At 46.0% G+C, this 27,979-nt stretch overlaps 1 protein-coding gene across 1 annotated transcript in view; it reads left to right on the top strand.

Moving 5' to 3' along the window:
- The window catches only part of MID2 (midline 2), a 228,760-nt gene extending 202,786 nt beyond the window's left edge, over positions 1-25,974 (top strand). The window contains exons 7-10 of the mRNA XM_054996708.1: positions 2,484-2,627; positions 10,581-10,742; positions 18,289-18,496; positions 24,107-25,974. Of these exons, the coding sequence (XP_054852683.1) occupies positions 2,484-2,627; positions 10,581-10,742; positions 18,289-18,496; positions 24,107-24,509 (917 nt within the window). The 3' untranslated portion in view covers positions 24,510-25,974. The remainder of the gene's footprint in view (positions 1-2,483; positions 2,628-10,580; positions 10,743-18,288; positions 18,497-24,106) is intronic.
- Positions 25,975-27,979: the final 2,005 nt, after the last annotated feature.

Genomic DNA, 27,979 nt, shown 5'->3' with positions numbered 1-27,979 from the left:
ATAGGCCCATTATTGTTTTAAAAGACTTTGTTCCCCTTTTCCAAACACAGCCCTTGGGGGAGGGATAAGGAATTCTTTAACCCTCTCTTCTTTTCCCATTGTCCTGTTGAAAAAAGCCACTCCCACAACACTTTTACTGTCTACTGCAGGAATGAAAGCCGCTCAAAGATGACTTTTTTCAGTGGGAAAATTGCAGGGGAGGAACATGTTAAAGAGTAACTGTGTCCTCTTTAAAATCAGGGATGACTGAAAAATTCAATTTAGATTAGATTTCACAGTCAAAACTGCATCCCCATTCAAAGTAACTTCCCGTGAGCCGCTCAATGCTGGCATCTAGAAACGATCCTCTAAGAGCCTCTATAACTTCTGTAAGCCCAGGAGCATCCTAGAGAATTTCAGAGGAGTTAGCCTGGCCATGTTAGTTTGTAGTTGCAAAATAGTAAAGAGTCCAGTAGCACCTTTAAGACTAACCAGCTTGATTGTAGCATAAGCTTTCGAGAACCACAGCTCTCTTTGTCAGATGCAATAAAGTTGATTAGTCTTAAAAGGTGCTACTGGACTGTTTACTATCTAGAGAACTTCGGGTCATTGATACACTACTTTGAGGCAATTTGGAATCTCCCCCCACTCCCATGCTGTGAAAAATGTCGGGGGGGGGGGAAGCAAAAGATAGACCATTTCCTTTCTGCAGTGTCAAAGATTGCAAACTTCACCAGAGAATCTTTCAATCAAATCCTTAGAATGGAGAGGGACCAAACCCTAAATGTGGGTGGAACTGCATCTGCTCATCCATAGTTAAAATACTGCGCTGTTGTAACACAATTTGTTCTGCAGTGTATTTTGTTTTCACAATTTGTATTTATTTTTATTTCTGTTTATTTATGTCATTTATAGTCCACCCTTTTCACTGAGACTCAAGGCAGATTACACAGTGTGAGATTTGTACAGTAAGTTTCAAGGACAGTTCCATAAACAATGCCGTAGGGTAAATAAACACAAATTTTACAAAGCCATAGCTTTAGTAAGAATCCAATTCAGAGTTGAAGATATACTGAAACAGAACATAAGCAATTCTCGGGCTGACATTAGACCACATGAAGCACAAGTAGTTGATAGGAGCACGTATTTAAGACAACAGGTAGTACGTAAGGCAACATTGCTGTGAGGTCTATGGTCCTTGATTAATTCATTCGTTCTATTTATTACAGCAAAAGCCAACAGTATAAAACAAGGACCTTATCTGGTCCTTGATTCATTAGCGAAGCATCTGAGAGCCCCTCCCTACAATACAAAAGCCTTTTTGAGTAATTTATTTTTGCATCGTTTGCGGAAAGCTAGGAGAAGGGGGGGCTCTCCTGACCTCCTCAGGCAGGCCGTTCTACAGGGTAGGGGGGTATCGCCACCTTTTTGCCCAGCCAGGGCCACCACTGATATATACCCCTCACCTCCACTCAGTTTTTTAAAATATAGTTATTCTGGAGGTGCTTCTTAGAGTAGCTGGGATTGTATTTGTTCCTGTACAACTCCTTCTAAAGGAGGGCACATGGCTCAGAAGCAAAGCACGTGCTCTGCGTGTGCGAGATCCTCAGTTCAATCCCTGATGTCTCCTATTAAAGGAACTCTAGTGCTGGAAAAGAATCTGTGCTCCAGATGCTTTCAACACTGCACTGCCCAACCCAGGACAGAATTATAGTGCTCATATCTAATTATAATTATCTAGAAGCTGGGAACAAAGCTTTGCCAAATCAAAAGATAACGTGGCTTTTGAGGTGCTGGCCTTAATTTTAAAGGCTTGCAAAGTGAATGCAGTTACCTTCCTGAGCCAAGCTTCCAAGGACATTACAGTCTGCCCTTGAACATCTCTTTTATCCATGATACACCCAGGTGGCAAAATATAATGGCTGAACCCATCTATGAAGTCACTCCATTTTATTTTGTCTTTGGCATGGAGCTATATTGGCTTGTGAAAGAAGCCCTTGCAGTTTGGAAGCCTGTAGCTTTAAACAGTCTGCTCTGCCAGTAAAATGGTAATTATCGTATGAACATTTATTCACTTATTCAGATGTTGGTTCATTTTGTTTTTTATTGTTTTTTTAGAGGAAAACCAGTTTTAAAACAGTTTCAAAAGCCAAGAACTGGAAGAGGGAACTGATTATGACAGTACAGGTGCCAGCCAATCCTTGATGCGCATGGTTGGTTTATATTTCAGACTGGCAGAACTGATTTTCCCAGAGCTCAGCCCTAGAGAGGAAATTGTTTGTATGTATAGTACTCAGCACACTGAATATGTTTTCATAGCAGCAAACTCCCTGAAGTGATGTACGTTTGTACGCACCCAGTGAATTCACTTTTCACTTACAGTTTCTAATCTGGATGATCAACATGACTGCAACATGTTCTTTAATGCGTTGCCAAAGGACATGGGAGAATCATCCCTAAAGGCACTAACATTTTATCTTTATTGTCACCTGTTGCTTCTACAGCCCCTAACCCACCATCGGTCCGCGAAGAACTTTGCACTGCCTCCCATGACACTATCACTGTCCACTGGATCTCAGATGACGAATTCAGTGTCAGCTCCTATGAGCTCCAGTATACCATCTTCACGGGCCAGGCCAACTTCATCAGTAAGTAGGTGTGGGTTTGCGTAGTTCCCCAGCTTCTATAGGCAACGTTGAATGTGCTTCATTCATAATTCTGGCTTGTAAAGAGTGGGGGAGTGAGAAGAATCATGGAAGCACGCAGAAGGTATTGTGGCAGCTTGTTGCTGTTTTGATCTTCTCATCAAAGAACACTTGAGAGACTTCTGAAGAAGCCCTGGAGCTTGGGAAGACGGTTTGAGGGCCACAACTTATTTTTATTGGCATGCGTCCAAGCATGAAGTCCCAAAGACTTACAAGCACTTAAGTCTTCGTAAGAAGGTGGGAACAAATCGAGGGGATGTAACAGGAGTATGGGGAGAGGGAGTCCAAGTCCAAAGACTGTTGGATAACCACCAGTATTTTGTATTATTTTATTTATTTATTTACTTCGGTTGTACACCACCTTTCTCTCCAGTGGGGACCAAAAATGTCTTAGGCTGTTCTCCTGTCCTTCATTTTATTTTCACAACAGCTCTATGAGGTAGGCTAAGCTGAGATTGTGCAACTGGCCGAAGGTCACCTAGGAAGCTTCCACGGTAGTGTGGGGATTTGAACATGGGTCTCCTAGATTCTAGTCTGACACTGTAACCGCTGTATACCATACTTTGTTGTTGATATATTTTATTGTTTGCATTCGTATCCCACCTTTATGCATGGAACTCCAGGCTGCAGGCATGGAATTCTGAGACATTCTTCTGTTCAGTCCTTGACCAGATGTAGACTCTGCTTAGCAGCCTGTTGGGAATCTGCATTGTGTTTCTTTAGACCATAGCCTCGGGCCCTTGTTACAGGGATCTGCTTCAGTGATTAAAATATCATAAGGGCTCCCATATGTAGGCGCCTGCTTATTTTCTGTAAATTAGAACAACTATTACCCAGTTGCCAAAATGGCATGTTGAACGTGGAGCTATTTGTTTTTTCAATCTGATTTGTTAGAATGCTTTTATCCCGCCTCTCACTCCTGTCAGACCCATGCAGAACTTGGCACATAGCAGAGTGGGCATGGAATGAAGTCCTCAACTGGGCTGAGCTTTCACCGTGCCCCGCAGTTGGTCTGCCATCACAGCACTGGTGAAAATGGAGTGCCACTGCAATAAATGCGGCTAGAATTGTGAGCTCCAAACACCTGGAGAAACTACCCACCCCCTTACCCCGGCCCCACCATTCGGCTCGCACTCTCAGCACAATGATTTGACTTATCAATGGGCCCCTAGCAGCCCTCAGAAAATGATGTTATGAGTGGGAGAAGTTTTTGTTTGTAAGCATTTTAAGCTTGATATTGTACAGGCAAATCTCTTGAGTGGTTTTCGTACTTTGGGTCTGTAATGGCTTGTCGGCAAGATGACAGCGTGCCGACAAGGTGATAAAGTTAAGCTGCAGGCCAGAGAACTGTAATGACCGTAGGTTAACTCGATGTGGTGGAGGGAGGGTGGGAATACTGACGGTCCAAGACCGTTGTTGCTTATCGGTAATGAAATAAATCCACAGAAAACACCACCTTCAAACTCTATCATTGCACGTTCCTTTTCTTTTCTCCCCCCCCCCCCCCCCGCAACCCAGTTTTCTGTCTTCAGCCCCAACTTTTTACTTTCAAAAAGAAGGGAAAATCCACTTCAGTTATTTCAGTCACTAGCTGAAAGCTTTAGATATCTTGCTTTTCTGTCCCTTTTTGTAGACGAAGGAGGCAATTTGGGTTGGCTTTCCCATAAACATGATTGTTTGGTCTATATATCTGTGATCGGCTCTACAGATATATTTTTCACGAGCTCTGCTTGTGCTGCTAGGACCTGTTATCAATTAGTTCAGACTGAGAGAATCAGTTGGAAGGAGGGATGAGCTGATTCAAAAGATTCATCGCTTTGCTTTTATATAACCATTTTTATATTGCAAGTCAGCGTCACTATACACAGCAAACTAATTTTGAACGGTAAGCTAGCTGCAAGCCTGTTCAGATAAAAAATGATACTAGACCTCTTGCGACTGTATCCCTTTAGATTGCAAGTGGAGGAAGCAGGAATTTGAATACACAACTTGTGTATGGACAGCTGACTGGTGAGGGAGAAAGGTTGCAGCTTAGTCTTTGATGTTCTGACCATCCATATTCATGGAGTTCCTGCCATAGGAACATGTGATCATCTGCCTTGCGTTGTGAAGTGGGCATGGACTCGGGACAGATTTTTCTAAATTTTTGAATGATGGATTTGTGTTTGGCTGATAGAAACATTCTGCTGTGAGGCAGGTTAATAAGTTAAATGTGAGGAATTACGGGCTGCAACCTCTCAGTCAGTTCCATACAATAAAAGCATAAAATAAACCCAGCTGGGTCAGACCAGTAGCCCATCTTGTCCAGGATACTGTCTCACGCAGTGGCCAACTGTTTACTCTGGAGGGCCAGCAACAGGGCATAGAGGCCAAGATCTTTCCTGATGTTCCCTTTTGGCACTGGTATTCAGAGAGATTTTTTTTTAATTATATTTTTTTATTATTTTTTCCAGATAAGAAAGAAAAAAAACAGATAAAAGGAGCAATAAAGTTTTCAGTAAAGTTCAGTACGGTTTCAGTAGGCTTGCTTAACTCAACATTATAATTCTCCAAGGTTTCTAAATAATCTCAATAAAATTTATAACTGTAAGTTCTGATATTTCATACATTGTTGCCATCATGTTCAATTCTGTTCTGTACTTTTATTATTTATCCATTCATCAAAGGGGTTCCAAGGTGTAAAGAGATTTCATGGGCTGACTTATGAGATGTGGATGGAGAATACTTGATGATGGTGATGATAACATTTGATTTATATACTGCCCTTCAGAACAACTTAACACCCTCTCAGAGTAGTTTACAAAGTATGTTATTATCCCAACAATCACCCTGTGAGGTGGGTGAGGCTGAGAGAGCTCTAAGAGAGCTGTGACTGATCCAGGGTCACCCAGCTGGCTTCAGTTGGAGGAGTGACGAATCAAACCCAGTTCTCCAGACTAGAGTCCCGCTGCTCTTAACCACTACACCAAACTGGCTCTTCCCAGGCACTTCCCAGCCAGAGTCTCATTCTTCCCAGATTTCTTTGCCAGCCAATCACAAACAGTAATAGTTTAGGACCTTTAAGCATGGCTTGGTATCATCCTAATTGGGCCTGAGAGATTTGCCACCTTCCCATCCTCATTGGGAAGGCAGGAGCAGCCAAATAAGGACAGATGGAGCATCTCCAAGATCAGATTCCAGCTGGATGTTCACCTAAAATCCACTGGAAGCACTGCGGCAGTTACGGGATTGTGCATTTTGCTTGACTGTGTTAGCAAGGAAACCCTCCTTTCATGCATTATTGAAATCATCTGTGGTTCTTTGCAAGAAACTACAAGAAGGAGCTGCACAGGGCACCTCTCCAGGCAGTAGGCCAAAGAAGAAAGAGGAAAGCTTGGAAGTTCTGATTGCCATTCTGGGTTTTGTTTTGTTTTTTGAAGGGTTGGGACTGAAAGAATTGTTCTTGGGAGTGGGCAGTTCAGTGAATCACTCTTCATAATAAAAACAGGTTTTCCTTGAGACTAGTTGTCAGAAGAGAGCACTAGCAAGTGTGCATTTGTACAGCTCCCAGGAAGCACATGAACAGCAGAGAGGCTAGCTCTCCTCAGCAAGCTAATAATGAAATGGGATTGATTTTTCCTCTTCTCTCCCTGCCCCCAAATAATATCACAAAAGGTCTCCTGGTAATTCTTTTAGAAAATGCCTGTCTTGTCTAATCACTCTTCTAACACCACAGAAACTTTGTTTGGCGTGGATGGGATTAAAGGGGATGCTGCAGGCCCCTTGTGATTGACAGCAGCCAGAGTCCCATCATTTAGAATTTTGTGTAGTCTTGTAAACAAGGAATTAGCGCTTATGGTTCAGTGCCCAGATCTTTGCATCTTGTGTGTGCGTGTCTGTGCAAGGAGATTGGCAGACAGTTCTGTAGCTAGGGTGGGTTCATCGGCTGAACTTGGTCCACTTCTCTAGCCCAACATCCTTCCAGGAAATGCCATATTGTGAGAGGACTCCAGGAGAGACAAAATGTAAAAAGAGAGCTTTTAAAGCCCATTCACAATTCTATGGGCCTCTTTTTGCCTGTGTGGTTGTAGCATATCAACAGATTGAATTCTGGTACAACATCTTGCTGGTCATTCCAGTTATACCTTGCAGCCAGTCTGAGATGTGAGGAAGATGCACCATTTCTATCTCAGGTATATGAGACCAAGCAGGAAGAAAAGCAGCACGATCAAAGGGGCAGGATAGGGAGTGGGAAGAAAGTTCCCTATAGCAGTGTGCTTAAGATGGAAGCACATTGCTTCCATCTCCAGCAGCATGCTGCAGGTCATTTTGTTCACCAACAGAAGGCAGAAGAGGAAAGGAAGAGGTGGGAACAGCAACTGGGCGAGCCAGTCCAAGAGAAACAAGAAGATGATATTCCAGTTGTCAGTTCACTAGTATACAGCTGATTAGAGATGAGCATGAACTAAAATACGAACCAAAGTTCGTCACAAAACAAGCCGTTTTTTGGTTTGTGAACCAGCGGTTCGGTGGAACTCATTTCTGACAAACCACGATGAACTGCTATGATTTTTAGAGCAGTTTGTTTGGTTCGTTTTTCGATTTGTCACTGCAGAGTGCCTGGTGCCGATCAATCTGTTACCTAGGCCGTTTCCAGATGGCTTACCTGCACCTGGTACGTCACCCCACGTTGCAGGGAAAACGCGATATTTCGTGTTTTCCCCTTAACATGGCACAACGTACCGGGTGCAGGTAAGCCATCTGGAAACTGCCCTAGACAATGGGGGGATGGTCTTTCTGCAGACCCGGAAGTGACGTATGTATGAACTAAACGAAACGGTTTGTGAACTGGGCAAGTTCATGGTGATTCGTGGTTCGTGAAATGCGACGAACCACCATTTTCCCGGTTTGTACCCATCTCTACAACTGATTAAGCTGCCTTCTAATGAGTCAAATCATTGATCTCTCAGGGTCAGTATTGTCTACACTAATTGGCAGCAGCTCTCCCTGGCTTAAAGTAAGGTCATTCATATCACCTGCTACCTGATCCCTTCAACTGGCTATGCCCAGAATTGGACCTGGAACCTTGTGCATAAAAAGCAGATGCTTTTCTATGCGTGCATGGTGAGCCCACAGCCCACCATACATGCACATAAAAAGAAGCTCACACCACTGTGAATGTGCTTTGGGCACTCCCTCACACCAAGGAAACCAGCACAGATCTTCATGAGAATGTTGAGAGGCCTTTTGTCTCATCCAGGCAAGTCCTGTTGTTGTTGTTTCCACTTAGAGTTATACTTTGTCCTGCCAATACACACAGGGAAGGCAATGCATCATACTGCACCAAACCACTGTGCTTATTCCAAGCACAATGTGGATTGCTTGAGATTTCTGCAATCATCGGGTAGTTAATTAGGATGCTAATTGATGAAAAAGCAGATTGCTTAACAGAATCTGACATCTGCACCAACATTCTGCTTTCTTAATAAATCTTTGTAAAAGAGTAGCCAGCTAAAAACCCTTTGTTGCAAGGTGTTGAGATAAGTTAGTGCACTCTGCAATACTACCCCTCCCCTCTTTAATGCTGTCCTACAAAAACAGTGCCTTCTGGGTTTTGTGGGCCTCCCAGCACAAATACGGCATCCCATAGGGGTCATGACGAGGCTGTCCTCTTCCAGGTTGCAGCAGTGCTACAGTGAGAGTTTACAGATTGGTCCCTCTCATAACATGTGATCTTCAGCTACTGTTGGGTTGACCTGGCATCCTTGTCCAGGTGGAATCCTTTCTTTTGAGGGCCAAATTCAATGTCATACCGGAAGGTCTGTGAATGGAACAAGGTGATTTGCAGCAGCTGGGGAGAAAAGGAAGTAAACTTTCCTCTCTGCACTAATGCATATTCTCCCCATTCCCATTTGCTCTGCTGGGTAAACATACAGGCAACCTTCCAAGAGGGAGGAGAATAACTTGTTATGGGGGAACACTGAGGGGTGGGGAAGGCTGACACCCCTCTGCCTCTTTGGTGTTCCGGTACCTGAGAGGGAAACCGCAAAGCCTATTGCTGGACCTTATAGGAACACTTAAAGAGCAAACAGCCATTGATCCAGCTGTTTAAAAAAAAAAATCAGTATCCCTCAAAATCCAAACGTGTAGAAAGTTTGTATTTACACATTTTGAACTTTTTGCCAGCTTATGAGTGTGTACTGTTGTTTTTGGCACTTAAAACGCAGCAAGCAGGCCAAGCCACTCACATCTTGGATTCCTTCAGGCCCATGCGTTGCTTGTGCCTGCATTCATCTTCTGGGCCTGCCTGGGGTTGTGAAGCCAAGGAGATTCATGTAATGTTGGGCCCGGTGACCTGAGCAGTTAATACGGCTGCTATCGCCTGTTGCCGCGCTTCCAAGGCTCTTTGGAGAACATGGCTTGTAAACGGAGCCAGATAATCCTCTTCACACAATTAGTTTGCACATCTTTATATTCTCCATGGCAGTATTATCTCCCTGCCAACTTGATGTAGTAGATTCTTTTAAGAATGGTCTTGTTGGATCAATCCAAAGGTCCAGCATTCAGTTGCTTCTCAGAAACTCCCCAGCCATAGCGTCAGCCCTCCCTGAAACACTTTAGATTTATATCCAGAGCTCTGCCTTGCTACGTTTTCCTCTCAAGGCAAGAGTTAGGACAGACTGCCAACAAGGGAACCTTGAGCCTTTTCCCCACAGGGAGGGGCCCTCTCAGCTAGGTTTATTGTGCCTGGTTTCCATAGCTTAATAAAAATGTGCCCAACTTCGCTCGCTTCTTTTCTTTTTAATGCCCCTGCAGGCTCCTTTGGACTTGCCAGTCAAGAGATTAAATCAACTGGAAAGACTTGTGCTCCCGGCTTGCCTTGCATCTGCTTCTCAGTTGCTTCCCATCTCCGTTACTAGGCTGTAAATATTCTCTCTGGATTAGACAAGTTTATGGAGAGGTTAGATCTATAAACCAGTATTAACCCTGGCTAAATGGAAGCTCTGTGTTCAAGGACAACAGGGCTTCTGAGAGCCAGTTGTTGGTGGACAAAGAAAAGGGGACTTCATGTTCAGCTTCCCAGAAGTATCTGGATAGCTCCTGCTGGAAACAGGATGGTGGGGTAGATGGGCTTTTGGTTTAATCCAGCGCCTTCTATTGCATTCTTCTAGAGGGCTAGCTAAATTCACAGAGGGCTACATCTGTAGTCATGATTGCCATGATAACTCAGTGGAGCTTCTGTGTTCAGAGGCAGTCTACTTTTGAATGTCAGGTTTGGGAGATGGATGCAATTCTATACCTGAAATTCATAGAGCCAGTTTGGTGTAGTGGTTAAGAGCATGGGACTCTAATCTGGAGAGCCGGGTTTGATTCCCCACTCCTCCACAAAGCCAGCTGGGTGACCTTGGGCGAGTCACAGTTCTCTGGAGCTCTCTCAGCCCCACCCACCTCACAGGGTGATTGTTGTGGGGTAATAATAACACTTTGTAAACCGCTCTGAGTGGGCATTAAGTTGTCCTGAAGGGCGGTATATAAATCAAATGTTATTATGTTATTATTATAGTCTGGTGGTGGCAAAAGGGTTCTTATTTATGCATGGGGTGGTAGGGGAATGAATAAAGATGGAGAGGTGAATCTCATTAGGGCCTAACAGTTTGGGACTGAGTAAATTGCACCTACACCCCATGGTAGAATGAAATGACCGCAATGATCCATTTCACTGCATGTCTGTACATAGACTTTTCTGTGGGGAGCACAACAGGAGGAGATCTTCAGCCCTCGTGTCCTGCTGATAGGCTTTCCAAGGTCCTCTGGTTGACTGTTATAGGAAATGGGATGCTGGGCTAAGTGGACCCCCGGGTTTGATCCAGCAAAGCTCTTCTGATGTTCCCTATGCTCCCCTCCTTTCTATGGCAGGCTTGTACAACTCCATGGACAGCTGGATGATCGTCCCCAACATCAAGCAGAACCACTACACGGTGCATGGGCTGCAGAGTGGCACGCGATACATCTTTCTCGTCAAGGCAATAAACCAGGCCGGCAGCCGGAACAGTGAACCTGCCAGGCTCAAGACAAACAGTAGGTGTCTGAGGGCAAACGTTTGCTCTTGGTAACGAGTGAGGAGGGGGCTGGTGCAGCATTGTCAAAAGCACCTGTGGTGCACCTCAGGGCTGCTTGCTTAACCAGAGAACTCTACTGGTAGTGTGTGTTTCCCTTTCAGAAAAATGCCAGTCTTACAGAGTCAATAGTGAGGCTTACCCCAGAACTTTGGAACTCACCCTAGAGATGGATAACCCTCCCCCAGACACCTGCATGCTGTTGAGGGCCCATAGTCTCCATGCCCTTTGGGGCCGCTCATCCCATCTCTATGGTGCTTCTCAGTTGGGGCCACATACAACTCCTCCTTTTGGTACGATTGCTTCCTGCTTAGGTGGCTCCAGACTGTTGCCTGGCTGCTCTTCTATAGGAGACGAAAGTGTGCAGAAGGATAAGTGGTAAAATGCTGGGAGGGCGGATTGTACCACTTCAGAATGCATCCCCAGTGGAGCATGTAGTGATCCCCTGCACTTAAAAGAAAAAAGCTCCATGCAAATAGAAAGACAGCAGAGCAAGCATAAAGAAGAAATAGATGTGCTACCTTTCCACACACACACTGTTTTTGAGCAAAGATCTCATCCAGTGCTGGAATCTGTCATCTTCAGTCTTAAGTGATGCATTCCATTCTGCCTCCTCAGCAGTCCACCACCTCTTTCTTATCTCATTCACGTGCACATATGAACCTGGATAAGGAGTTTGTGCTCACTGCAAAAGGGGACAGAAAGCCAGTCTCAGATTTGAGAAGGCGCTCATGGAAGAGGAACAAAAATCCATTGTTATCTGAGAGGTCTTTGAAATACTTGCACTAGCTTGAATTTTGAAGGACTGGCTTGGCCCAAGTGAAATAGAAAAATGGAACAGTTTCTGTGTACACCGTATTCACTCAGACCTGGATTAAAGCTCTAGTCTAACCTTTGTGTGGATGTGGCGCGTTCTGTTGATGAAGCTGGCAGAACGGTTTAGACACTGGGGTTGAAAAGATCCTACCAACAAGCGACCATTTGCATGCAACTGTTTGTGAATCATCCCAGTGTTCTGAGACTGGGCCTGTTTAAATTTCAGCAGATTTGGGATTTGAGGACAAAAGGTAGAGCTAGCGGTAGAATGGCAGCAGGAAAGCAGGAAGACAGGCCATTGGTCCATCTTCTCAATACCACTCACTCCTTCCAATAGCAGCTCTCGCAAGATCTCACAAAGATCAAGATAATTTCCCAACCCATAAAAAGCCAACATATTTTTGCTACCTGAAACTCTTTTGTTGAAGATACTAAGGACTGAACTTGCATGCTAAGCATGCATTCTGTCACTGAGGTCCAGCTCTTCCCTCTTGACTGCTGAGGTCTCTTTGAGCATCTTATTAATGTGGCCCTCCTAAGCAAACACCCTGTTGCTTTCAGTGGATGGCAGTGAGGGGTAAATAAATAGTGAATTGCTGATTCCGCACTTGCTGATAATGCACTTTCAATGCACTTCATCAATCGTTTGAGGTGGATTTTTCGTTCCGCACACACAAAAATCCGTTCCAAATGATCTATAAAGAGGATTGGAAGTGCATTTTCCAATGTGTGCGGAATCACTGAATCCCAGCTGAGATCTGGTCTTATGATAGTCTTGAACCTAAGATGCTCCTTTATAGAGAGCCAGCTTGGTATTGTCTGTGCCCACTGGCAGTGCCTTTCCAAGGACTTGGGCAGAGAATGGTCTTTCATACCATATGCTGCCTGGGGCCACCGACCTGTGCTCTGCCACTGAGTCATAGCCCCTCCAGTTGGTAAGCTCCAGGTCTGTTATCTGGAATACATGTTCCTGATTTGTTCTCAGCCTTGCCTGGCTTTGGAAGCTGAATTTCCATACGTCCCTCTGATTGAGCCTGATGATCTAGAGCCTCTTCCTTTCTCTCTTGCATGATGATTCAGTTCTGTCTACTGTCTGCTCTTGCGACGGGCATTTAAAATGATTTATTGTCTCCGCTACTCCCATCACTCCCTGGGAACTGCTGTGACTTAAGTAAAAAAACCAAATCAGATGGAGCCTGTGCGTTGAAGAGAACGGCTCAGCACTGATGAAAACCAAGCCCCGGACTTGCTCTTTATTACAAATGTATCACTTGCCTATTTGGCGTTTCAGGCGCAGACCCCCGGAAAGAATGGATTGTTGGCTTGACAGATGAGCCGAGTGCTAGCAGACCTCCTCTTTGGGAGGGGAGCAGACTTGTGTCAGTGAATTGATGGACACAAGGGGTGTGGGGAAAGGTGGGGTGGGCAGGCTGCCTGCCTAGTCTGTGTCAAGGGATGGAGAGATTAGAACACAGCGAAGTGCTCTGCATCACACGGAGAACTCCATTTGCTAGATTAATGGAGCACCCAATCAAAGACTTCTTATTCTTTGCCGTGGATTTATCGGCTTTTGGCTTCATGTCAGAAAGGGAGCGTGGATTTCAGGAAACCCGTCTCTGAAATTCTGATCATCATGATTATATTGAAGATTGTAATAAGAAGCTATTATTTTTAAGAAATCACTGCCCTCTCTTTTAATTTTGGAACACTGCCTGACTATTAAAATTGTTATCTTCTAGTCCTATGCGGGGGAATAAAAGTACATTCAAATATAAAAATGCACAATTGGTATCGTGGTGCTCAGATGAAACCCAGCCTTCTAATTAAAGTTGTTCCGATGCTTCTGCAGGAGACATCTGCAGAAAAGCTGCAGGAGCGGGAAGATTCCTTTGCCAATTTCAGGGCCCGTTGAAAGCACTGTAGCCCATTTCCCTCTTTTGGAATCAACGGCGACATCGCGCAAAACTCTCGCGAGAAGACGCTATCTTCCGTGTTTTTTGCGCGATGTTTCGCAACGTTCCGGGAGCAGGCAAGTAGTGTGAAAAGGGCCCTGGTTATCTTTTCTTTTTCTAGTGGTTAACAAAGAGACAGCAGAGGTCAGCAGTTCAACCCAGGTCGCTTTGAACTCGAGAAGCCAGGCCAATCATGCACAAACACGACCCACCAGCACCTTCCGCTCCACTTGCTGTTCCGACAACAGCAGGGTTAGAGCTGTGCAGAGAGGCCCTGAAGAGGCTGGGGATAGGAACATAAGTAGGTCCAGCTGGATCAGGTCAGCGTGGCATCCAGTCTGGCAAGCTGTTTCATGCAGCAGCCAACCAGTTACCCTGGAGGGCCAAACAGGGCATAGAGGCCGTGGCCTTCCCCCGATCATGCCACCTCTGAATAAGGAGGTTCCCTTTAGTCGCCACGGTTTGTAGCCATTAATGCTTGAAGGAATGGTGCAAGAGGAGCTCAGCTGGACAGATAGCCTGAGTTACAGAGCACCAGCTGTGGAAGCAGGAGGCGAGAAAGATGGAAGGTCACCCTCGGCCTCACAGGACCTGCGCTTCACTCTGTGCAGTGTGCTAGATTGGGGCCGAAAGCCACACAGTTCTCTTTATAAGAGAAGGTTAGTCTTGTACCTCCTGATCCTGTGAAGAGCAGATGGGACAACAGACAGCTCCTCGGGGTGGGGTGGGGGGTCAGATTGATTAATGACCCTGTAGGACAGAGACAGGGTGTAGTGCCCATTTTGCAGGTGATGGGCAGCCGGGGCTAGGCGGGAGAAGATTAGTCAAATGTGGAAGGGTGCGTGCTGCTCATATGCACATTCTCCTGTATATCACAGCTGCCCAGCCGTATCCACGCAGTCTCTCCCTGTTTCTGGAACTGCACTTATTAATTGAAAATACGTTTCTGCCCCTCCTCACAGACACATTTGAAACAAGAAAGCCTTAAAAACCTGTACATATAACTCTGATTTACAATAATTCAGCAACCCTGTTGCACTTGGGAATTTGGGACGTGCAGCTCTTCAGGAACAGCAACGGGTGATGTGCTCTGGTAGACATCTTCAGGAGTTCCTTTGGTGAGGAACAATAGTAGCTTTGTGCCTACACAGAACACCCTTCTGCATACGCTGTCCTGTCATGTATTATTCAGGAATTTCCTAAACCTGGTTAAGATCAAAGTTGATGACTCCAGAGCACTTGAGGGAGGGAGCTGGCTTGCTCGTGGTCATAAGCCACATATTGTTAATGAACAGATTCTGAGGCAGTCTTAAGTCACGGAAAGTTTTCAGGAATCTTAGAGCGGCTTCGGTGCTTTCTCTTAGCAATATTTTTCCAAATGTCATTGTAATGTGGAATTGTGGCTGTGCAAATGCCATAAGAATGTCAGAAATCACTCCCCCCACCCCAGCCATTGAGTCCTGCATTCTGCTTGTAATAACAGCCAAGCCTCCAGAAGTTCACAGATAGAAGATGATGGCCATACCTGGTTATTTTTTGGTGTTTGTTACTCGGAGGTATTCTGCCTCTGTGCTTGGAGACTTTCAAGTATCATGACCTGTAGTTGCAGGTTCCCATTGGACGGCGCCTGTGCCCTGGCTAACCAAAGCTAACCAAATTCCTCATCCTTCACATGCCATTTTATGAACATTTTCTCCCCGCTTGAGAGAACATTTGTGAACACCTGTGGTCAGAAAGGGGACTTGCTGCAGCTGTGTCAGACCCTTGTGTTCAAGCACCAGAAAGATCCAGCTCCCAGTGGCAGGAAAAGTGACTGAGGGCCAAGCTACAAGTGACGCCTGGCACAGCTTGGACACTTCTCAGCTTCCCTCAAGTTTTGATGGGAAATGTAGGCAGCTCAGCGGAATGTTGGACAAGTGACGAAAAGTCCATTGGACAGCAGTCAGAGAGCCAAGCTGCAAGACCAGGACGCTTATATTTCCCATCAAAACTTGAGGGAAGCTGACAAGTGTCCAACCTGTGTCAGGCGTCACTTGTAGCTTGGCCCTGAGGCTTGATTGTCTTGTGCCGTACAGTGAAGTGGCAGAACAGACTTGTACCACTTCAGGCTGTAAGTGAGGGATTACCTTTTGCAAAGTTTTCATATGTTAATCTTTCCCTGCTATTGGAAAGCTAGCACATGTGATTAGAACCTTTATCCCTGATATACTGGGTTTTTCCCCCTATTTGCAGGAAGTTTTTTAAGATGAGGGAACACTTGAAAATATGACCCTCCGTCTGCAGTCTGAAGTGGTACAGCCCACTCTGCCAGCTCAGAGCACTTAGAGCAGAGGGGTGGCAGGCAGGCAGCAGGGAGGACAGAGGGACAGGCTTTTTGGCTTCGCCCAGCGAGAAATTGCCAGTGCCATGGGAATGCAGTATAGCTATACAGCAGACAGCAGCTTAGAACCAACTTCCCAGAATCACCTGGTTTGCTGGACTAGGAGAAATCTGGTCCTGGTATTTGCAGGCAGATCAAGGCACAGTGTAGTTCTCTTCTAGAGGTGCAGGGATTAGGGATTGGGACGTCTCTGCCCGGGACCTCTTTTGGTTCCTGTTTCAAGGCTGACTGTTCATCTGACGTTTCCTCTCCATCCTCCCATCCCCAACATTGAGGACTGGACAGAGTTCTATTAGTAGAATGTGAGTTCGCTGCACGGTGGATACAATTCAGTTGGGGCACACATCGATCGACTGTCTGGAACAGCAGAAAGTCTATTTTTCTCCCTCCTGCACGGTCTTGGGAAGCGAGCGCTTGGATGGCAGAAGGGTTGAGTCTCTCCACTGTAGCCTGGCAGGGTCCAAACCTCATTTTCTGCCTTTGATTGGTTTCTGCAGCCTGAACTGCGTGTAAGGAAGAGGCCCTTGAAGCTGCGATTTTTTCCATCGGTGGTGGAAAAATTACTGTGAAGCCGCGAGGGCGTGCTTCCTGTATCGTGTAATAACAGAGTGTCTGCTGTGGGGAGTGACTAGTGCTGGCTGTGGATGTGGGGGAGAGAGACTCAATGATGCACCAACAGTTTCTGCAGCTCCATGAAACTATTATGTGGGCACTTAAGGGGGCTGTTCTCCCTTGCCATGTGCCTATATCACTCACATTAATGCTAATAGAGAATAAAGCCTTTAAGGAATTCAGACCACTTTTATTATGATTTTCCCTCCTTTGCTGGGTCTTCAGCTCCAATTCCATCTTTTTGAAAACATCTCCCTGATTGTCTGTTAGCAACCCCAGAGCAGATGGATAAAACCGGAGCTGGGATCCAGGCAGGGCTGTTGTAGTCCTGAAGGCTACTTACAAAGTTAGTATTCCCCTGCCTTATCTTTTTAAAATGCATGTGAGGAATTGTAAAGAAAAATGCCCGAAGATGTCTTGGGGGTTTTCATGCATGACGCAAAAAGACCCTTTGCGCCTTTGCCGTTCACTGAACGTGTGTGACAAAATGTTGTGCTGCAGTTTTTCCTGGGCAGTATTGGTTAAAGACCGTAACATTTTTATAGTGCTTTAGAGTGTTGAAAGCACATCATATACTTAGTTTATGGGGTAGCAGTAACAGTACTATTATCCCCATATTGTAGAGGAGGAAGTGCCATTTGACTTTTCCATCTGTGCTGCTTTCTTTGTTTCACACCACTCCTATCTGCTGTTGTTTCTCTTGTGGGGCAATACGCACGTGTATCTCTTATATGTATAGCAACTTCTGTGGGCACACTTTAGATCAGGAAAATAGTATATGAGAGAAGGAATAAACACCATCTCCCTCCATCTTCTCCCTCATAATTCCACCCCCTTCCTTTTCCTGGTAGCTGTGTTTTTAGACTGTTTTTTAAAAAGCGAAACAAAAGAGGGAGATCATAGATTTCCTTTGTGAAGTCTATTGGGGTTAGAAAGTTCACAGATAAACTCGTGCCCAATCTGTGCAGCTATAGGATTGCCTTTTTAAAATGGATCTTGGATTCTCAGGATGCTGAAGCCAACGTCCAATACAAGTTCCTCTGCTTGTGCAGTGGGGTAGCTCGGTGCATACACCTCGGGTGTGCAGTTGAGGCATTTGCAAAGCCAAGCCTGGCCCGGGGTCAAAGTTTGATGGCTGGAAGTTTTCCTTTTGTTTTTGGTAGCCTGGATTCAGAAGCCGTCTCGTCATGAGCTAGGGGTGGCATTAAGGATGATGTTGTGGGAAACAGAGCTCGATCTTTGGGAGCACAACACTCACAGGAGGTAGTTCTATTCAAGGTTCATTGAAACAAACAGGAGCACAAGTTTTATTAAGAGCCCAGCTAGATTGTAGTAGATCAAGAAGAGCCCAGCTGGATCAAGTCCAAAGGTTCATCCTGCTTCCATGAGTAGGCAGCCGTATCATTTCACTGCAAGGGCTTTCCACCAAACTATGAAACATGTTAATTAGTAAAAGGGATACCCTTTGGATTTTCTCACTTAAGATTCAACGTGTCTTGGGATGGGCCCAGAGTTCTTAAGATGCAACATTTTTTAAGGTTTATATGATACAGCTTTGGAATGCATACACCATTGATTGGGCTGCGTTCTGTCCCCAAAGCATAGAGGACAGTCCTACCGTACCTGTATGTGATCTTCTAAAACATTATTCTCTGACATTATACACTGTTTAGAGGGGCTTGGGAGGAGGAGAATTTTGGGGGGTTGCTTTGCACTGCTTTCCATTTTGCTTGTTTCTGTCCTTTTAGGTCAGCCCTTCAAACTGGACCCCAAAATGGCTCACAAGAAGCTAAAGATCTCCAATGATGGACTCCAGATGGAGAAAGATGAGAGCTCCCTGAAAAAGAGCCACACGCCTGAGAGGTTCAGTGGGACGGGGTGCTACGGTGCAGCAGGCAACGTTTTCATCGACAGTGGCTGCCATTACTGGGAAGTGACTGTGGGCTCCTCCACCTGGTAAGCAGTTGTCTTGCTGCTGCTGACCGAAAGTAGGCAAATTGGGCAGAGCATGTACTGAAGATCACAAGAAGAGCCAAGCCTAGTCCAGCCTTTTGTTTCCAGTCTGTGGCCAATCAGTTGCCTCTGGGATCCTTGCATGCAGGGCATTGTTGCCTGCCTCCAGCATCTGATATATAGAGGTATACCACCTCTGAACATGAGGATTCACTTTAGGTGCTGTGGCTTATATCCACTGATAGAACTATATGAATTTATATAGTCTAAGCTATTTTTAATAACGTTTTTATCCTGCCATTCCTCCAAGGAGCCCAGGACTCTATATATAAAGTTCCCTTTCCCCACTCTTATCAGCACAATGATACTGTGCTGTAGGCTAGTCTGAGAGAAAATGACCTGACTCAAGGTTATATTAGTGAGTTTCAGGGCTAAGTTGCAGTTGGAACTCCAGTCTATAGTAGTACACCACTTTTAACCACTGTACCACACTAGTAAGCGGCCACCCACAGATCATCAGATGCATCTGGCGGGGAGGGCTGTGGTTATCGAAGGCTTGTGCTGCAGTGGAATTGTATGGTCTTGGTGGTGCTGGACTCTTTTTGATTTTGCTACTACAGACTAACACGGCAAATTCCTTTGAACCTTTACACAAACAAACTGATCCCCACATCAAAAGGAGCTTTTTGCATCTCCATATCAAAGGAGTTGTTTACATCCCTCCTCTCCTCCTCCCCTCCTCTCTCCTCCTCTATATTTGACCAGTTTCTCTTTTTGCCCTCCATGCATCTGATGAAGAGAACTGTGATTCTCGAAAGCCTATGCTACAATAAAATTGGTTAGTCTTAAAGGTGCTACTGGACTCTTTGATTTTTCTTTTAGTGAACCATCTCAAGAACCCAGTCTGCAGCTTACTTATGCAGAATTGTGAAAAGCAAGGCTTTTTTTCAGCTGGAACGCAGTGGAATGGAGTTCCGGCACCTCTTGAAAATGGTCGCATGGCTGGCGGCCCCGCCCCCTGATCTCCAGACAGAGGCTGCCAGTGGCGCAGAGGGCAATCTAAACTCCCCTCTGTCTGGAGATTGGGGGGGGGGCCACTGGCCACGTGACCATTTTCGCCAAGGGTGATTTAAACTTTAAAAAACTCCCCCCTTGTTCCAGCTGACCCAAAGTGACATCATTGTGCGGTCCTGGGAGCGTGCACGCACTTTGCGCGCGCACATGTGGTATCAGGGGCACCACCTCCCACCAGGAGTTGCCCCCTGTGCTGGCAACCCACTGAGTTCCACCACCTCTTTTCCCAGAAAAAAAAGCCCTGGTAAAAAGGATTTGACGTACCTTGTGCTGGGTTCCAGGGGCAGGTTAGGGATAAGCCAGTGGATCGGCACTGAACTGAGCTGGTAGAGATGGTTTCAGCCCTGTCTTGAAGACCCCTAGGGCATTGGCCTGGGAGACATCAGCATTCATGCAGAAGTTGCCTTGACTGGTCAGTTCAGGGCTTTGTGGCCATGGTGGTAAGTAACCACAACATTGTCTTAGGTTATTTTGGAATCAGCATGTGACATGTTTATTGACAACATTTCTAATGCTACCTTTCCCTGCATCCAAGATGGTTTATAATTCAAAATAATGGCTTATTTTATATATTTCATGGGTCTGAAGTGAGCCCGTTGTCATTGTCACATCGCTGTCTGCATAAGACATTGTTGATTTTAACCTTCCTCCTCTGCAAGAGTAACTCTAATGTCCTAGAGTGGGCCGCATGAAATCCTGGGCTAGCTGGAGCAATAGGCGGAGTTGGTCCCTAATGCCTTCTCTGATGTGGACTCCAATTGTCAGCTCCTTTATCAGGGACTCTGCAGATTTGAAATGGGCTTGGAGACAGCTTGAGTACTGTTGGTGGAAGACTTCCACCAAATCAGACCAAGCATGCCATAGAAGCTGCTGGCAGGGATTCTCCACTACCATTGCATTGATGGAATCATCCGGTTGAGCTTTTATGAAGGGGTGCATGGGATTGTGGCTCTTTGGGTGACCTGCTAGAGGAGTCTCAGTCATTAATCCCCTGTGACCAGTTTGCTAGATTTTTTGCTGACAAAATAGCTCTTAAGCTGGTCTGACTTGGATGCCAGTTTAGCAGATCCATTATTAGAGATGTAATTTGGCTGTATCTATTGGTTGCAGTTGCTTGGATCATTTCACATTGCCTTCCCTTACTGACGGGCAGATGGTGCTTAAAGTTGTGAAGGCCACCATATGTTAACTAGGGCCCTCTTAGCAGTACTACTAATTCCTCTCTGGCTGAGGGTGTCATTCCTGAAGCCCCAAAAGAGACAGTGATAATATCTCCCCTAAAGAAGCAGACTTTAAGAATGATCTAGCTAATTATGGGGTCAGCGTCCCATCTTCCATCCTTGGTGAAAAGAATGGGATGTGTAGTGGCAGAGCAGCTGCAGGCGTACCTGAATGGCGATTCTCTTCTTGATCTGATTCATTCTGGCTTCTGGAATGGAGGCAGCATTAGTCCCACTAGCAGATGACCTATTCAACAGATGTAAGTAGATCAGGGGGAATTCTTTCCCTTTAATTCAGCTTGATTTGTCAGCATGTTTCAGTCAGGCTGATCATTCTGCGGCATGATTGTCAGATTCCCGGAGTGGCTTTCTGACCACTTCTTTCCACCTTTGTCTGGAAGGACGCAGTGTGTTGCTGCCAGTGGTCCTCACTGAAGGACCTGCCTCTTGTCCTGTAGTCCCAGATGTGCTTTAATGTCTATGTTAGGCCATTAACAGAGCTCGTCAGAAATGATAGAGTTGATTGTCAGTATGATGGTGACACTTAATCGTTTATTTTAAGCCTCCGGCCGCAGGTGTCTTCATTCTAAGTCAGTGGCTGCGTGCTGTGGTCAAGTGAGTGAGGGGGGAAAGGGCAGAATCCAGACAAGGCAGAGATGGTGCTAGTTGGGAAAATGGATTGACGTGCCTGTTTTTGGATGGAATGAATGTATCCTTGTCTGATGAGATCTTATGAGTATTCCTGGGTCCATCTGTTTAATTGGAATTGCATGTTGGAATTGTTACAAAGAATACATTTTTTATCATTAGTGTAATTCAAAAATTGCCCTTCTGTCTTGACTCTGCTCGCCTGGCTATGCTGATCCAGGCTTCTATAAGCTCAAAATTGGATTACTGCAAATTGGATTACTGGGACTGCTCTGGAAGACAGTCCAGAAATTTCCATTAGTATGGCCCACTTTTTTAATGGGTCTGGACCACTATGCACATATAACACTGATTTGTGAAAGAACTGTATACTCTGCCTATTTGTCTCTAGGCTCAACTGAACATGCTGGTTCTTGCCTTTAAAGCCCTTCATGACCAGTGATGGACATACTTAAATGGCCACCTCTCCTGGTATGAACCCCTGTGCAACCTTAATTCTGCCCATCAAAAATTGGCAGTTCTGCTGTCTTCCATACGGATGTACAGGCCTTTTCAATAGCTGCTTCCCTTCTCTGAAATAATCTTCCAGAGGAGGTGCCGGGATTCTCCCGTTTGGCTGTTTTGTAGCTTGGTTTTTGTTTCAGAGAACTTTTTCCATTTGATCTGTTGGTTTGTTGGATGATATTTCTGTTACACAACTTGTGAAAGATGCAGGAGATATATATTTTTAAAATAAATAAAAATAGCCAAACCTAGAGACATGGCAACTGGAACTGATCAGGAACTGAGTTAACTAAAGTGATCCACTTAGGAAAAGTGGTAAGAGAACTATAATTATCTCGATGTCAAGGAGGGCAGAGTTCCCCAGCATTAAGATGAGGTGTGAGTCTCTGGTTGTTGTATCAGACTGACAGGAGGTCCCCTGTGCCTGCCCATTTGTCTCTGTAGAAGAGGCAGGCAGGTCCCCATCCCCCGTCCCCGTCCCCCCCCCCCCCCATCCTGAGAGTCATAGAACAGAATGCCAGCGTATGGGGTTTACCTATTTCATTGAAATGTACTTTTGCAGGGAACTGTTCGTGCTTTGGAAACTTGCTTCCCAGAAAGCCATTTTCATTTCGTCTCTTTTGCTGAAGGGCTTCATTTAAAAATGTGTGGTGGCAGCAGGAATGATGGAGGCTGTGTGTACTTTTCTGAGTAGGTGAGAAAGAGAGACCGCTCTGCGCTGCAGGGAGGTAGGGGCGCGTATAATTGAGCTGGGGTATGGCTGTGATTCAAAGCAAGCCTCGAGCCGTGTGTCACTCAGAAATTCATGGATCAAAGGCACAGTGGGGACTCACGGCTTCCAGCAGTTGTGATTGAAACATCATCAGCCCCCGTGCAGGTGCCCAGTTGAATGGGCCGCCTCTGAGCCAGCGTCCCTCCCTCTTTCGTCTCCCACATGAACCACAGGGCTTGGTTGGGAGGGGAGGTTCCAGCTACCAGCTCAATAGCCAGAAAGCCATATCAAGCCCTGTGCCAGCCCATTTTGCTGACTCTCGAGTCTCCCTTTGCATTTCAAGGGTGCTGTCGCTACACCTTGGTCAGCTGATTGGTTGCACATTTGATCAATTGACTCAATTTGCAGCCTTTCCCCAAAGGCTCAAAGTGGATGACAGCATGACAAAAGCACCAGGTGTTCAGGAATATTAAAACTTACCCCCCCCCCCCCGCTCCAATACCAGCCTGTTATCTCTGGCCATCAAAAACCCACCAAAATAAAAACCAGCTCGTACACAACTTCTGTTATGTATATTCTAATGGGCCTCCACAATATGCATCTGTATTTGCATTTTTGCATTTATTTATTTATTCATATCCCACTTCACACCCCAGTGGGAACTCAGAATGGCTTAGAATATTGTTCTCCCCACCTCCGTTTTCTCACAACAGTAACCATGAGCCAAGCTATAAGTGATGTAGTGATCAAGTGGAGCGCAAGTGAACAGGGAGGAATGCATGTGAGTCTGTTCACTTGCCATTCAAGTGTCATTCGTCACTTGTAGCTTGGCCCCATGTGAAGTAGCTTAAGCTGACAGAATGTGACTGGCCCAAGGCCAGTGTGAGATAGGCATGTATGCATGCCCTTTAAGTGACTGTTCACACAAACACTATCGGGGTGGTGTGCTCAGAAGGTGGACCTTGGCCAGCGGCTGGAGTTGCAGGCTTACTCTTTTTGGTATACATGTTGAATTAATTACGGGAGTTTTATGTATTGTTGAAGGCTTTCACGGCCGGAGAACGATGGTTGTTGTGGGTTTTCCGGGCTGTATTGCCGTGGTATTGCCGTGATGCCAGCCACAGCTGCTGGCGAAACGTCAGGAACTACAATGCCAAGACCACGGCAATACAGCCCGGAAAACCCACAACAACCATACGGGAGTTTTATTCATGTACTTCATTTATACCCCATCTTTCTCCCCAAAGCAGCTTACATCATTCGCCTCTCTTCCATTTTATCCTCACAACAACCCTGCGAGGTAGGTTAGGCTGAGGGTGTGTAACTGGCCCAAGGTCAACCAGCGAGCTTCCATGGTAGAAATGGAGCTTCCACCCTGGGTCTCCCAGGATCCTAGTCTGACACTGTATCCAAGATGCAACGCCAGCTCTCATATCCTGTTCCCTCTCTCTCCAGGTATGCCATTGGTATCGCCTACAAATCAGCCCCAAAGAACGAGTGGATTGGCAAGAACTCTTCCTCCTGGGTCTTCTCCCGGTGCAACAACAACTTTGTGGTGCGCCACAATAACAAAGAGATGTTGGTGGACGTTCACCCGCAGATGAAGCGCCTGGGCATCCTCCTGGACTATGATAACAACGTCCTGTCCTTCTATGACCCGGCCAACTCCCTGCACCTCCATACTTTTGAGATATCCTTTATTCTCCCTGTCTGCCCCACTTTCACGATTTGGAACAAATCGTTAATGGTTGCCTCGGGTCTGCCTGCTCCAGACTTCATAGACTACCCCGAGCAACAGGAATGCAACTGCCGCCCTCACGAGTCCCCGTATGTATCAGGGATGAAAGCCTGCCATTGAGGCACTTGGAGGCCCCTCCCTTCCAGCCAAGCCTCAGGAACTTCTGCGCAACTCGACTGGAAGGTGGGCCTTGCGTCCTGCAGCGGTCAACAGCAACTCACCACGTCTAGCTGGCTTGTATCTTGAGCGAAGCATCTCCAGCACACACCCTATGGAAGGGTGTGGGTGGTGTTTCATGGACTTCTTTGTTTTGTTTTTTGTTTTGTTTTGTTTTGGGTAGCACTACTGAATTTTCTCCAATGGAGTTGGCATGTCTTGTTTCAGTTTCCTAGTGGGAAAAAGATGTTGTGGCTGAGCATGGGGGGCGACCTCCTCAGCTACTGGAATGTTGACAAATGAGAGTTTACTTCTGTATGAAAAGAAATTGCTCAGATGTCTGGGATTCTCCCCCCTCCTGCTGTGTTGAGAGAGCTAAGCAGAATTTTGGAACCCAAGCCATTAATTAGAAAATACAGGGCTGATCCACGTGTGACAATCGCATACACGGGTTTTTGGTTTTGTGCAAACGCAGTATGCGTGCACAGGGAAGTCTTGGCGAATCTCAGCTTCCGTGCAAACATGGTGAAAACCCCAGCGCTGTGGCTGTCCCATGTGGCCATTTTCATGAAGGTTGTGTTTCATTTCCTACGTGGAGGGGCCTTCTGTGTAGGAGTTTTTAATTGTGCAAAATAGCCCATAGTATTACAAGGGCCACTGCACTTAGTGCAGAAATGAGAGAAGCAGTGGCTGCCCAGAAGTTTATGACTACTGAAATGTATCTGGCTTTGAAAGGACGGGTTGCTTGTTCCGTGTGCTCCAGATTCCTGGATTGGCTATTCCAACCAGTACAGGACCCAGAATGATCCTCTCCAACTGCTTCTGCCCATTCTCGTTGCTCAGATCATTTGGTTGGAGATGGGCTTGAACAGTTGGCGTTCCCTTGAAAACCTGTCCTGACCAAAGTGGGCTCGCTGCCTTCTCCTACACCTCCTGTATCTGCCAAGGGCTTTCAAACAGTGCGTGGCATCTCTGGCTTTGGTTTGCCGAGGGAAACCCAGGTGGATGGAGGAGCCAGGAAGCCTTTAGAAAATTGGTCTAGAGAATGTTGTACACAACCACATAGCATCCCATTGAGGAGGGGCGTCTTGGGAGGCACGCACAAAGGATACAATACACTGAATTAGCAGTGCAGACAAGCCTGGAATTGCAAGGCCAGCTTCTTTGTCCAGAGTAAGCACGTGGGAAATGTTAGTATTTATGGCTTCTGACTTCGATGGGAAACAGATCAGGCTTTGGGAATGGAATTTATTGTTGCCAGGCCATACAACAACAACTCTGGGAGTTTGCAGTAAGGTTCCATGCTATCTAGTCGTAACGGCCAAGTCCCAGGATTCAGCATTCCACGGGTAATTTGCAGGTTCCAGCTGACGTTCCTCTGCAGTAATGGACGCATTATTGCTAGCTGCTAAATTATCACCAACATTTGTAAGGCCACAGGAGCCTCCTGCATTTTTCTAGAGTTGAATGATTGAGGTGGGCCTGAGCTTTCAAAGTGGAGGACCTGTAACCTCTCCTGCTCTGCGGAGGAAATCTAGGGAGTGACTGAAGAGAAAGATTTTGGCCTGGAAAGGTTTTTGGATTGGGGCAGTCAGAATATTTGGATGCTGAAATAACAGCAGCTCCCTTTTCATCTTCCACAGACCTGTTGCACCACATCTGATGCCTGACAAGACCTCTGAGATCTCAGGCTACGTTAAGAAAAATTCACATCTTTCTAGCTCTCATTAATGGCTCTTGAAAGGTTAGAGACAAGTCTAAAGAGGATCCCTAGGTTAAGAAGCAGGGCATCTGTGTCTTGCCCAGCGTTCCTTTCTTTTCCAGGTAGTCTCCATACTGATGAGGCAACATCCTAAATTCTGAAGGCTCCTCTCGTACCCATATGTTTCCTCCTGGCACCACAACCCCTTCTCACAGAACCACCCCCCTCCCCAAAATTCTACCCAAACTACAATGTGGCAGTTGAGCCACGATGGAGCGCAAGTTTTAAAGCACACTTCAAGACAAGGATATAAAAGTGTGGTGAATTTGCACAGTATCTTCAGTATCTGGAGTTTATTTGATGCAGAATTGGGGGGATGAGGACAGGGTGTTGAACCAGAGCGGAGTCCTTTGTTCTGGGGCTTCCCGCTAGGGGAGGGATTCTCAGCACTCTCTCCCAGACAATGCACTAGAAATTCTTTCTTCTACAGGACTATGACCTTTTTTCTTTTTCTTTTTGAATGTTGCTGCTGCTCACAGCATTCATCTTTTCCTTTGACTGTCAGGGGCCACAAGATGCGACAAGAAGAGCATCAGCGGTCCTGTTGTAGTGTTGGCTGCTTTATTTTTTTCATTTGACTATACAACATGGCACATTGCCAGATGTGGGGGGAGGCATGCAGGGAGGCTCCTTGGCAGTGGGCTGGTGAAGAGTAGGTGAAGTCTGGATCTTTGCCTGGAAACGGGTGGCTGGTACAAGTGGAACCTCAGATTGTCTATCTGTCAGTCAGTCATGTAGAGTCATGTAGTACCCTTTTAAGGATGCAGGCAGCTTTCCTGTGAGCTTCTCTGATTGGCTGTTTGAGTTTCCTCCCCTCCCTTCTCTTTGCTCTCTATCGGTGCCTGTATCCATGCTTCCTCAACGTTGCTCATGTTACCATATTGTACACATGCATTTTATGTTGGACCCCTGGAACATGCAAAAGATGATTGATCGAGAGTTGGAGGCCAGCTTGCCTGACAATTCTGTTTTCATTTGTTGGCCTGTATCCAAGTACACAGTTAAGAAAGCTTACACACCGTCTTAGGAGGGGGTAGTGATTTTTTCTCATCCCCCCCCTCCTGCCGCAGCCCACCGAGCTCTCCAATGTCTTGTTCCTGGGAGATGGCAGATCATCAAGAGCAGCCTGGGGGAAGTGTCTGCATTGGGAGGGGAGAACAAAAATCATCACCCCTCAGGAAGATTTAAATGCCCTTAAGCTTTTTTTAATGTGAATGGATATAGGTTGTTTTATTTAAGACTGTTGATGCTTGCCTGCTGAAACCAAAGTGAATGTCAAGTCCATACATTTAGGGGTCGATCGCTGGCCCTCTGCCAAATCTTGCCCTCTGGTGAGTGCTCCTTAAGGAAGGTGTGGAGGAAGCAGTGGTTGATTTGCCAGCAGGCCGTTGGGAAAGTTGCAGGAATTCCTTGGCCCCCTCCTCAGAAAGATCTTGGAAAACCAGTTTCCCTGCCCTTTCTCTGTAGAGTTCAGGGCAGCAAAGACGTTTGTTCTTTCCAGTCTCCTCCCCAAAGAAAACTAGATGCTAAGGAGCAGATGTCTAACCCAGCCCTTCTCTCTAACATGCTAGCATTTCTCTGTGCAGGGAGTACTTTTTTTTCTTTTTTCTTTTGCGTGGAGGGGCACACAGTCCATGTGCAGTCCAGACCCAAGTTTCCCATCTCAGCACCA

The sequence above is a fragment of the Eublepharis macularius genome, chromosome 13, assembly GCF_028583425.1.
Source record: "Eublepharis macularius isolate TG4126 chromosome 13, MPM_Emac_v1.0, whole genome shotgun sequence".
Lineage (NCBI taxonomy): Eukaryota > Metazoa > Chordata > Lepidosauria > Squamata > Eublepharidae > Eublepharis > Eublepharis macularius.
This window is presented reverse-complemented; position numbering and strand designations above follow the sequence as displayed.